At 34.1% G+C, this 12,418-nt stretch overlaps 1 protein-coding gene across 2 annotated transcripts in view; it reads right to left on the bottom strand.

Moving 5' to 3' along the window:
• The window catches only part of LOC133182105 (peroxisomal ATPase PEX6-like), a 35,370-nt gene that overhangs the window by 8,149 nt on the left and 14,803 nt on the right, over positions 1-12,418 (bottom strand). Inside the window, exons 5-9 of one of the 2 annotated variants that reach the window (XM_061316833.1) lie at positions 5,918-6,069; positions 3,314-3,434; positions 2,812-2,884; positions 2,520-2,597; positions 698-715 (exon numbers count right to left, since the gene is read on the bottom strand). In XM_061316833.1, the coding sequence (XP_061172817.1) occupies positions 698-715; positions 2,520-2,597; positions 2,812-2,884; positions 3,314-3,434; positions 5,918-6,069 (442 nt within the window). The remainder of the gene's footprint in view (positions 1-697; positions 716-2,519; positions 2,598-2,811; positions 2,885-3,313; positions 3,435-5,917; positions 6,070-12,418) is intronic. The other variant, XM_061316834.1, reaches the window with a different exon arrangement.

Genomic DNA, 12,418 nt, shown 5'->3' with positions numbered 1-12,418 from the left:
ACGTATCATTTTCTTTGAAATTGATCAGACTTCAAACGTGAACTTTGAAAGTAAATATCTCCTTTTTTGCAAATAAAATTAAAAATCTAACAAATACAATCTCTTCCAACGTCTTTTATTTCGCATTTCTGAGTACTGGCATAATTGCCATACTTTCCAAAACTTTGCATGGACAGTTTTTGTAGACCAATCATTTTTGTCGAAAAGTAGCCATTTTTTGTGTGTGTGCACATGCGCGGACTCTATTTTCGGAGTCTTTTTTAGTCTCAATTTCTTACTTCCGGAAACACTGTTTTTGGAGTTCATCTAGACTGTATATACATATGTATTAATTTAATCATGGTGCTAAATGTGTTGTGAATGTCGTTACGCGCTATGACCAGATTTTTTACTTTCCAAATCTGGACATCACCAGATTTTTACATGTTGGAGGTTGGCAAGTATTAGTAATCCCTTTTGTATGCTTAATATTTCGCCAAAACTACAGACAAGTAAAAAAATGTGACCTGCTCTTCATACATACTCCCCCCTCTCTTACACATACCCTCACACATACACACATTCACAACCTCACACACCGAAATTTTAGTCAATAATCTCTTATTCTCCTTTCCCTTAGTCAAAATTGCTAAAGTGCACAATAAATAAATAAAAGTATAATACATGTAGCATGTTAATAATAATGGTAAATGCATACCAGCTAGACTACCAATACCTGTTAAACAAAGAGATGATATATTCTTGAAATCTTGTTATACATGTAGATACAGATAATTCTATTTATAGAAAAGATCAAACTCACTTGTGCATAATGTCAAGATAGGACAATGGTGCTTTATAACAGAAAGTTAATGTTTAGTAGCTACTGGTTTGGCACCAATCAACAATGACACTTTTGTCTGATTTGCTCACACTGAGAGGGATCACCAAGACTGTCATTAATGAACTACATGTAAATGTATGGTTGATTTAAAATGATTTGATACATATCAATGCCTTTTTTGAGAAATGATATATACTACATAATTAAAAGGCATAATTCAAAGTTTCAACTGTTTAAAATCAGCTCCATGCAGGTTTAAAAAAAAACAAGGCCATATTTTACATCGGAATTTACTTTCACATTTACTATCAATATATTATGCATCTTGGAAAGCATTTTATTTGTTAATGTCTGCATTCTGTTACAGATACAATTCTCATTAATGAAAGCCATTATAATATTGCATATGTTTTACACACAAACAAAATATGCGTTTTTAATACCAGGAACTAACAAATACCTACACTGTAAGTCATACTGTAACTCATACGTATACATGTATCGTCTTCACTAGCCAAGTGTTATATATCTACACTGTAAGTCATACGTATACATGTATCGTCCTCACTAGCCAAGTGTTATATATCTACACTGTAAGTCATATGTATACATGTATCGTCTTTACTAGCCAAGTGTTAAATACCTACACTGTAAGTTATACGTATACATGTATCGTCTTCACTAGCCGAGTGTTATATATGTAAACTGAAAGTCATACATATACATGTATCGTCTTCACTAGCAGAGTGTTATATATCTACACTGTTAGTCATATGTATACATGTATCATCTTTACTAGTCAAGTGTTATATATCTACATTGTTAGTCATACGTATACATGTATCGTCTTCACTAGTCGAGTGTTATATACCTACACTGTAAGTTATACGTATACATGTATCGTCTTCACTAGCCGAGTGTTATATATCTACAATGTAAGTCATACATATACATGTATCGTCTTCACTAGCAGAGTGTTATGTATGTAAACTGTAAGTCATACATATACATGTATCGTCTTCACTAGCAGAGTGCTATATATCTACAATGTAAGTCATACGTATACATGTATCGTCTTTACTAACCAAGTGTTATATATGTAAACTGTAAGTCATACATATACATGTATCGTCTTCACTAGCAGAGTGTTATATATCTACAATGTAAGTCATACGTATACATGTATCGTCTTTACTAGCAGAGTGTTATATATCTACACTATAAGTCATACATATACATGTATCGTCTTCACTAGCAGAGTGTTATATATCTACATTGTAAGTCATACATATACATGTATTGTCTTCACTAGCTAAGTGTTATATATCTACAATGTAAGTCATACGTATACATGTATCGTCTTCACTAGCAGAGTGTTATATATCTACACTATAAGTCATACATATACATGTATCGTCTTCACTAGCAGAGTGTTATATATCTACACTGTAAGTCATACGTTTACATGTATCGTCTTTACTAGCCGAGTGTTATATATCTACAATGTAAGTCATATGTATACATGTATCGTCTTCACTAGCCAAGTGTTGTATATCTAAACTGTAAGTCATATGTATACATGTATCGTCTTCACTAGCCAAGTGTTACTGATTCTCTCCTCACAAAATGATAATGAGGGGACAAACTAAGACTTAAGATGATTGTGTAAGTCAAATTAGCAATTTAACAATCATACCTTCTACATTTCTCTCTTTATCCTTCCCTAATGCATGAATACTGTGTAACAATAGAATGCATGGGGAAAATGTACTGGCTGAAAATAAAAAATGCATGCATGAATAAATGTGTCTGCTTCTGATGCAAAAATAGTAGTCATTACAAATTCAGTTTTTTTAAAAATAGGCATAAACATATACATGTGCTATTCCAAACCGTCAAAAATTAACTTGGCTTATGATACAAATACAAGTTCTAATTAGTTAGGTCTTGGAAACACTTGTAAACTTTGACTTCAGTTTACAGATTACCTGCATTGAAAACATTTTTGATTCTTGCTTCAATGGACCCTGATGATTCCCCATACAGACTGTGACAGTTCACCTGAAACAATAGATATAAATTATATTGCAATTTCAAACATAAAATTTTTAAATAAAATGAGATTACAAGAGGCCCAGGGCCTTAAGATTAACCCGAGTATAATACAACACTGTAAAGGATCCAAAGATAAATAAAATAAAAGAAAATAAACTGATAAAATCAAATTCCCTCAAACCAGTAGTTTTCCCTCAAACCACAAAAAATGTGACCCCACAAAAATAAGCTCATATGTGAAAATGTCTATGAAATGTGAAAGCCTTAGCTCCAACAAATCAAAAGTTATGGGCAAGAATAAAGTTTTTGTGGACAAACAGACATACATACAGAGCAAAAACTATATGTCCCTGAATCTTCAATTACATGGGCAGAAAAAGCACATTTGATACTATTAATATAGCTGCTTATACCTTGAGGTTAGTGTGATCTTACTTTATGGACATTCATATTGAGCCGCCTGGCAACAATCATGGCAACCGTGGTTTTGCCACACCCACTGGGTCCTGTTAACATTACAGAGGGAAGAACATCTCTCAAATTCACTGACTCCATTCTGTAAAAAAGAGAAACACAGAGCATTTAAAACCTAATCACACTGCAGGTACACAGGACTAAATATACAACTATATACTATCTGTTTTAAAGATTCATTTCTGCATGTCATTGTTATATCTACAAATTAATTCAAACATTATCGAGGTATACTTATCTCTCTTAATTTATAAAATCTATAATAATAATTGAATAACTTTACACAGTGTACAGTACGTATATTCAAATATTTATATCTATCTGTAAATAATTTAAACCATCTCCAAATAAGGTGAAGATTTGAGAAACAAATATAAGAATTTCAAACAGAAACCTGAATAGCAATATGACACCTCAGATTCGAATCCAGTCATTCATTGTCCAAAATAAACTTGAGAGTGAAGGAAAACAACACTGTTCTCAACTTGACTCTTGACTTGGTGTATAATGGACTTATTTATTCAATTCTGTCTTCATAGGTATCATAAAATATTTGATAGGTAAAGACAAGTATAAAGTGACATATTGCAAAAAAGTACAAAAGCACACTTAAATCAAATCATAAGAAAATTCCAACAAATATTACTGTAGGCTTAAATCTAAGACTGACTAATGTTCAACTGTAGAATAGATTTTTTTTACTTCATGTAAGGCAAGATACAGTGAAATCTGTCTAATCCAACATGCGCTGGGAGACAATTTTGTGTCAGAATAGACAGGATGTCGGATTGTACAGTGTAAAGAACATAGAAAACAGTAAAATGGAATCAAAATAAGGGGTGGAATTCACAGTGAAATGGATTGCAGAGGTGTCTGATTATTCAGTTTTAACTGTATAAAATATCATTTCAAGAGAACAAACATTGATTTATTTTTTTTTAACTTTTAGTATACTTTTTTTCATTTATATCAGCTTGCAGTTACAATGTGTTGTCATTTGTTTCATTGTGAAACCCATAAAAATGACTCTGTGTCATACACGCATGTTTAACCTGTATAGTTAGTAACAGAATTTCTCAGTATAGGATGTCAGGAAGATAATAGCTTTAGTTGAGATATCAATTTCGTTACACCTCAGCAACAATAAACTGTATCCACTGAAAACTGCCATCTGGTGAGAAAGGAAGGAGAACTCTTGTCCTCAACTTAACTTTCAACCAGAAAAACAGCTCAACTGATATTCGCCTTCTTTCATCACTGGTGTAGACCTGTGTCAAACAGTGGTCATTATAATCAACTTATTTACAGGTGTATGATGTAGATAAGTCTTCTTTCACATGTTCTGTATGCTCAAAACAGTGAATCTCCAGGTATTTCTGAAACTTTAAAAAATGTTAAATTCCAAAATTTTTTTTGAAAGATTTGATTTTTGTAATCAAGAAAGTGTTACATATTTAACTCTTTAAGCCAAATAAATGGTCTAATAACTCATGCATAAATAATTCAAAATTGAAATGTATGATAAAAAAAGTTGGTTGGTACATTTTAATATACATGTTATATGTATATGATGTGCTTTAACTATGGTAGTAGTGGACCAACAAGGAGGAACGGAATCGGACATAAAAGCAAGAATAGGAAAAGCCAGAGTAGCATTCCTGCAACTTGGAAACATCTCGAAGACCAAGGGAATTACAACACGCACCAAAGTTAGGCTTTTTAACAGCAATGTTAAGGCAGTGCTTCTATATGGTTCTGAGACATGGAGGATGACTGTTACCACAACAAACAGGATCCAGACATTTGTCAACTCTTGTCTGAGACGCATCCTCCAGAGTAGATGGCCCGACAAAATCAGCAATATCAATTTGTGGCAAAGAACAAACCAAGCCCCTATAGAAGAGGAAATAATGCAGAGAAGGTGGAGGTGGATAGGGCATACTCTACGCAAGCCCAACAATAACATCACAAGGCAAGCCCTATCCTGGAACTCCCAAGGAAAACGTAGGAGAGGTAGGCCAAAGAACACCTGGCGGAGAGATCTAGAGGCAGACGTTAAAAGAATGGGCAAGAACTGGAAGGAGGTTGAAAGCACTGCTCAGGATAGAGGGGCCTGGAGGAATCTTGTCTGCGGCCTATGCCCCAAAAGGGGTAGCAGGCATAAGTAAGTAAGTAAGTATATGTATATGATGTGCTTTAACTATGGTCTAGCTGGAATACATTTGTGCTTCAAACATATGTTATGGATTAAGTGTATATCATGCTCTGGCTACCTTGTGTTTAAATTCTTTTTTCTTTAAGCACAGCAAATATATGTAAGAAAGAATATGTGGATAATAATGTACTAGTGTAAACAAATTGTTAGGAATCAAATGTAGTACTCAGATGATTTAAGAATACATGTACAAATAAAAGTGATATGATTTTTAATCAAAACTAGCTGTAAATTACATGTATCATGAGAAAGATGTACTTATTGTTTGAAAATCTAAGAAATTTACACACAGAAATCTATAAATATATTTTGATTTTCATTCAGAAATGAGATAACCTGACACTAAATACCTGTGCTGGAGGTACGGTCTAATAAGTATCTCTAGTTGATCTGCATGTCTGTTCATTCCATGAACATTTAAAGACTGGTCCCAGTAGGAAAGTGGCCTGACAGAAAGGTAGGTGTTCATGATAAGGGGCACATAACTGTGGACAGATCCAACCTACAAATTGAGAAAAAATGCTCAGGGCTTATCTTTACAAAAGTATAAAGCATGGTATGTTCTTTAAAAATGGCAATGAAAGCATAAATCTACACATTGAATTTCGAATATAAGTGATAAAACTAGATATCATTGAGATGGTGGCCATCTCAAAGGGCCCCGCTTTCAGCAACGAACATGAAAATGTAAGGTAGCTGAAAAGGGTTTATTTTGAAGAGGAACACTTGTGTACTATTAAGGGATGTGTTGTTTGAGTCTAAAGGGCTTCTATGTCATCCTTTTTACAATAAAAAATGGCACGAAAATCACGAGTGCTCCATGCCCTCTATCAAAAAGCGGCACAAAAATCACAAATGTTGCATATCCTCTCTGAAAACTGTTGCATATATATCAAAATATGGAAGGAAAATCAGAAATGTTCTGTACCCTAAGTCAATTGGTAAAGTTTGAGGCTGACTGGACTTAAGAGAAAAAAACCATGCACCGAACAAAAATTTTAAACAGAGAGGCTATTTTTGACCTTGACCCTTGACCTAGAAACTTCGTTCAATGTCACTGCACATCCATTGACCAGTGCCACTCTGAGAGTGAAGTATGAGCCACATTGGACCAAAAGGAGAGGAGACATGCTCGCATGACGATTTTTCATATAATTCTGCTATCACCTTGACCTTAGACCTAGAAACTTGGTTCAAGGTCACTGCATGCCCTTTACCCAAAGAAACTCAGGGGGTGTAGTATGAGCCAGATTGGGCCAAGGAGAGAGAAAATATGCTCTGGACAAGAATTTAAACAGAGAGGCTATTTTTGACCTTGACCCTTGACCTAGAAACTCCGTTCAAGGTCACTGCACATCCATTGACCAGTGGCACTCTGTGAGTGAAGTATGAGTCAAACTGGATCAAGAGGAGAGAAGATATGCTCCGGACAAGGATTTTTCATATAATTCTGCTATGACCTTGACCTTAGACCTAGAAACATGGTTCAAGGTCACTGCACACCCTTTACCCAAAGACACTCTGTGGGTGAAGTATGAGCCAGATTGGGCCAAGGAGAGAGAAGATATGCCCCGGACAAGGATTTTTCATATAATTCTGCTATGACCTTGACCTTAGACCTAGAAACATGGTTCAAGGTCACTGCACACCCTTTACCCAAAGACACTCTGTGAGTGAAGTATGAGCCAGATTGGGCCAAGGAGAGAGAAGATATGCCCCGGACAAGAGATCTCGGACGGACAGACGGACGGACGGACGGACGGACGGACGGACCGACAGACTGATCACTATAGGGCGCCTGCAGAGCGGGGCCCTAATAAATTATTAAAAAATAAATGTACTTAATATCGAGCTAATCTTTAATTTAAAGATGTTTTAACTACCGGTATTATGAAGTAAATAAAAAAAAATTGTGTTTCATCAGTATCTGCTAACAGAACAAACTTTATCAAATATTTAAGAGAATAAATAATAACTAGAACTGTCCAAAAGGGGCAAATACCCCCTGTTGGGTTTTTCAGAGAAAGTACCAAATCACTAATGTTTTCTAGATGTGAGAGGTGTTCACAATTTCCTTAAACATTTACAGTGAAAATTTAATTATTAAGGTCTTCCGTTTCAGACGGAAGACCTTATAGTGATTCTACTGTTTCTTCTTTTTATTAGGGTCTTCCGATCTTCCTTCGGAAGACCCTACTGTTATTCTACTGTTTCTTATTATTATTTTATTTTTTTTTCCCGCCGATTTTCAGCAGGCGATTTCTCGGAGACCTTTTGTCCGATTGCTATGAAACTTTCAGGGTAGATACAATGTATTATTGCCTAAAAACGGTTTTTTCAAATTTTTGATATATACCCCCGTTCATGAGTTATTGCCCTTTAATCGATATTTGGAGGGTCTCTTGTCCAGTAGAATTCTCAATAACGACACATGATATTTGCATGAAAACTGGAGAACTTGTAACTAATACATTGCAGATGCGCAGAACATCAAAATTGTAGGCTAATTTTTTTAAGTTCGGTAGCTATGTGACGGCAAGTTTTAAGAATTATTTTTCCATGAAATTTTGCTGCTTTTTGTTTAATAACTTTTAAACTGATAAAAATTTGGTAAGACATATAGAATAAAAGTTGTGTGTAATTACGAGAGCTTTCAGATAACATCAAGAAAAAGGGGCTGGCCCCTATATTCAGGGGACAGCAGGTCATAAAAGTATTTTTTGGATGGCTAAAAATATTAAAATATTATGAAAAAGTTTGAATGACATAATTTCTAACATATTAAATCTTGTCATGTGGCATAAAGAGAAACAAGCTCCGAGCTATATTTTATTCTATTTTATATAATAATTATTCGAGAATCGTACAGGAACAAGTTGTCTACAAACCAGCCACGCCTTTTAGGGCATCGTAACACATGCTTGTACGGTTTTAGATAGTTGTTGTGTTTTAAATAAATTGTTTTGATTCGATTTCTCTGTTTTCTGTTATTTAAATCGTTTATAAATGCAAGTTATTTACACAAGTAAAGGTAAATCAACATTTGCAAATGCATCCATATAGAAAGAGTCTTAATCGGGGCCTCTTGTTTGTAACCTGGATGTAAACAATCACGAGCGGCATTGTGGGAAGAAGACACTAAAGACCCGATATACGAAAAACGTGATTTGTTTTTTTGTTTGTATGTTGTTTAACGTCCCTCTCGAGAATTTTTCACTCATATGGAGACGCCACCACTTGCCGGTGGAGAGCTGCAAATTTTGTCCTATACTCGGCACTTACGGCCATTGAGCAGTGAGGGATCTTTTTCGTGCCAGCACCTACTGCGACACGGGACCTCGGTTTATACGGTCTCATCCGAAGGACCGGTCTCCACGTCCCACAGTGGGATTCGAACCCGCGACGTAAGGATCAACTCCTTACTCCGCGACTCTAGAGCAGACGCTCTAACCACTGCGCCACGCGGGCGACAAAAAACGTGATTTGATCTGATGCTTTGTTGGCAAATATTTAAAAAAAAAAAAAAAAAAAAAAAAAAAAAGTGTAGTTTAGTATAGCATAATGCTTCATAATCAATAATTTTTAAAAATAAATCATGTATAACACTCAATCTGATTATTTTATTTTTTGAAAAATCATCAGGTCAAATATCAGGTCTTTAGTATATCAAGTCTTTAGTATGTCCCCGAAAGTAGCCATGCAAGTCGGAATTACAGACAGAAAATGAGAAGAAAATATGTGAAGTTGACAGTTGTACATTTTCTTAACGTACTAGCCGTATGTAGACAAGCACGTTTAATCCACATCTATGAAGCAAATAAAATCCTTGGTTGCGTACAGGGAGCATTAGTTTTAAAGGGATATATATATTCTTGCGCAAATTGTTTACGAGGAAATTCTGACGATCACATTAACAGCGATGAACAGTCTTGTGTCGGAGTTTTCTGTGATAAATGTAGCGAGTGATGAAAGAGTTCACGGTGACATTTTAATATATGATTGGCGTGGACCATGGAAATGAAGGTTAGAATTTTTCTTATCTAAAATTTAACAGCTGCTTACAGCACTGATGTTTATGTAGTAGTGTGTGAGTTGATTTATTTTAACAGATTATAAAATAAATTTAATTTAAAACATTTATCATTTACAGTAACAGCTTTCCATAAATTTATTTTATAATCTGTTAAAATAAATCAAATTTTTTTCAAAAGGTAATTCAGGGACATCATGTTTAATGTTTTCATTTACCAGGATGATTAGCATGAAATGACATGGAAGTCATTTATTGAATGAGGGGGAGTATGTAGTAGTGTGTGAGTTGATTTATTTTAACAGATTATAAAATAAATTTAATTTAAAACATTTATCATTTACAGTAACAGCTTTCCATAAATTTATTCTCATTCTATTTAAATATGTCAGAAATGGATTTCCATACCAGTTCTGGTCAGTTTTTCATGGATCATTGAATTCTTGTTTTGGTTGGCTGAAAGTTTAAGTCATGTGATTTTTATCTTGAAGTTTCTATTAATATTATTATTTTTCAAATTGAGTCTGGAATGATCAGTTTGGTCATTCAGTTCTTGTGATATATTGATCTTGGACTTTATTTATCCATAGAAGGTCAGTTGATTTTAATATTATAAATACATTCAATTGATGAATAGTAAAAGTGAATGTGTGAATCATTTTTTTTATAAATTAATAAGTAAAGAGTATATTATGATATTTGTTATTATTCAGATCCACTTGATATGATGTACATGTAGCTGAATTGCTGTATATATAACAAGGGTCTGATACCATATATTGGGTAAGATATGTGATGTATATGTTTGTATCATGTTAGGTGTAATGTGAGTCTGTATATTATGTATTTACATTCCATTGTTATGTGAATCATAACGGGAAACGTATCTATTTCATTAATAGTAGTGACTTACATTTGAATATCTGCTGTCGTATTTTATTCACTGAAGTTTACAAGAATTACGAAATACAAAGAAAGTAAATCATATACAGTTAATTATAGTTTTTGTAGGAATAATCTCAATATTATACTAATATGAGAAATAGTTTTTATGCCTGAAATATTTATTGAATAGTGAGTATTAAGAAACAAGAAGAGTTATCTCTCTTTGTGTATTTTATATGTGTGTGTGTTATTGTGTGTTAAATAATGTCTGTGTTTATTTCAGACTGTTGAATATTGAATATTGGATATATAAAGGATTGGAACACCAACAATATTTGTTACTTTGTGAACCCGGTAACATTTACATGTATATGCCAGCAAATGTATAAATGTACGCACAAACACTGATGTATGTTATCTATTTTATGGTTCAGTCTCTGTCTGTTAGCCCTGACATGACATTGTCAAATCCCCATTGCTTTACCTTATATTTAAATGCATGAGAGCATGTAATTTCACCAAGACTTATTTTTTTTATTGAAACAAAAAAATGCAAAAATTCAACAATACACTATCTAAAATACTACATGCATAAACATGATAATTATTGTTATATATTCTTCAACAAGTATGAATAGCTGTTATAACTAGGGCCATAATTAATATTATAATTTGTTATACCTTTAAAAATTTGTTCTTATATAAATCTATACCAGTGTACACTCAAAATGTCTAACATTTCCAAGGTTTTATGAGCAATCATAAAAAAATCTATGTTGAACTGCAAAGTGAGATATTGAACCTGTCGATGAGATCATTGGACTGCTTACATATTACAGTATGCGCGGGATTAGTTAAATCTCATTTGCATTCGTTGGTGTTCGAAAGTTACGGAATTGACAGAGTTTTACCTCAGTGCTGGTAAAGGAAATTTACATCACGGAAGCCACTACAAAATACATGTATGTCAAACAAAAAAAGAAAGTAAAAGATATAACAAAACATTTATTGACTGTGTTCTCGGGGTAAAATGCAATTTGCTGACCCCTTGAACCAAACTGTTTCCCTTCGGCCTAATGGCCTCAGGCAAACAGTGTGGTTCTTGGGTCCGACAAAACACGTTGCCCTCGAACCCAGTTAGTAAATGTGTATTATTATTGGAAAATCTCAAAAATGTCACTCAGTTAAATTGCGAAAGAAATTTGGAAATATATTTATACATAAAAGTTCGAATTATTTCTGTGATAAGACTGCAGGATTGATTTGTGTTTTGTTTATTGCCCCTTCAATTTTTTTTTAGTCATATTATTATGCCACCACTTGCTGGTGGAGGCCTGCAAATATAGACCTGTACTTGACACTTATGGCCTTTGGGAAGTGAGGGATCTTTTTCGTGCCAGCACCTTCTGTGACACAGAACCTCGGTTCATACGGTTTCATCCGAGGAACCTATCTCCACATCCAGCTGTGGGATTCGAACCTGCGACGTAAGGATCAGCTTCTTACTGACACTTTGATTGATTGTATGTTGTTTTACATCTTACTTGAGAATTTTTCTCTCGTATAGAGACATTACCACATACTGGTGAAGGGCTTCAAACATAGACCTTAATACTTGGCACTAAGGTCCATTGAGCAGTGAGGGTTCTTTATTGTCCCAACATCTACTGTGAGGTTTTTAAGGTCTCATCTGAAAAACCTTTGACTTTCATTCTAATGCTTGGCACTTGGTGAAGGAACCTTCATTACCTGTATGTTTATGTCTTAGGTTAATGACACAGCAAATGAGAATCAAGCCCAGGCCTGATTACAAAATGAGTGCCCTACAACTAGGCTACCATTACAGATAATGAACTAGATTAATTACCATGTAAAACATTGTTTAGTAAAAAATTAGTTCTTGAAATTAGAAAATAGAATTTTTTATGATTGGGGT

The sequence above is a fragment of the Saccostrea echinata genome, unplaced genomic scaffold, assembly GCF_033153115.1.
Source record: "Saccostrea echinata isolate AGI-Se365-2 ecotype Australia unplaced genomic scaffold, CSIRO_AGI_Sech_v1 ptg000009l, whole genome shotgun sequence".
Taxonomy (NCBI): domain Eukaryota; kingdom Metazoa; phylum Mollusca; class Bivalvia; order Ostreida; family Ostreidae; genus Saccostrea; species Saccostrea echinata.
The sequence above is the reverse complement of the archived record's forward strand: the minus strand, read 5'-3'. Positions and strand labels throughout refer to the sequence as shown.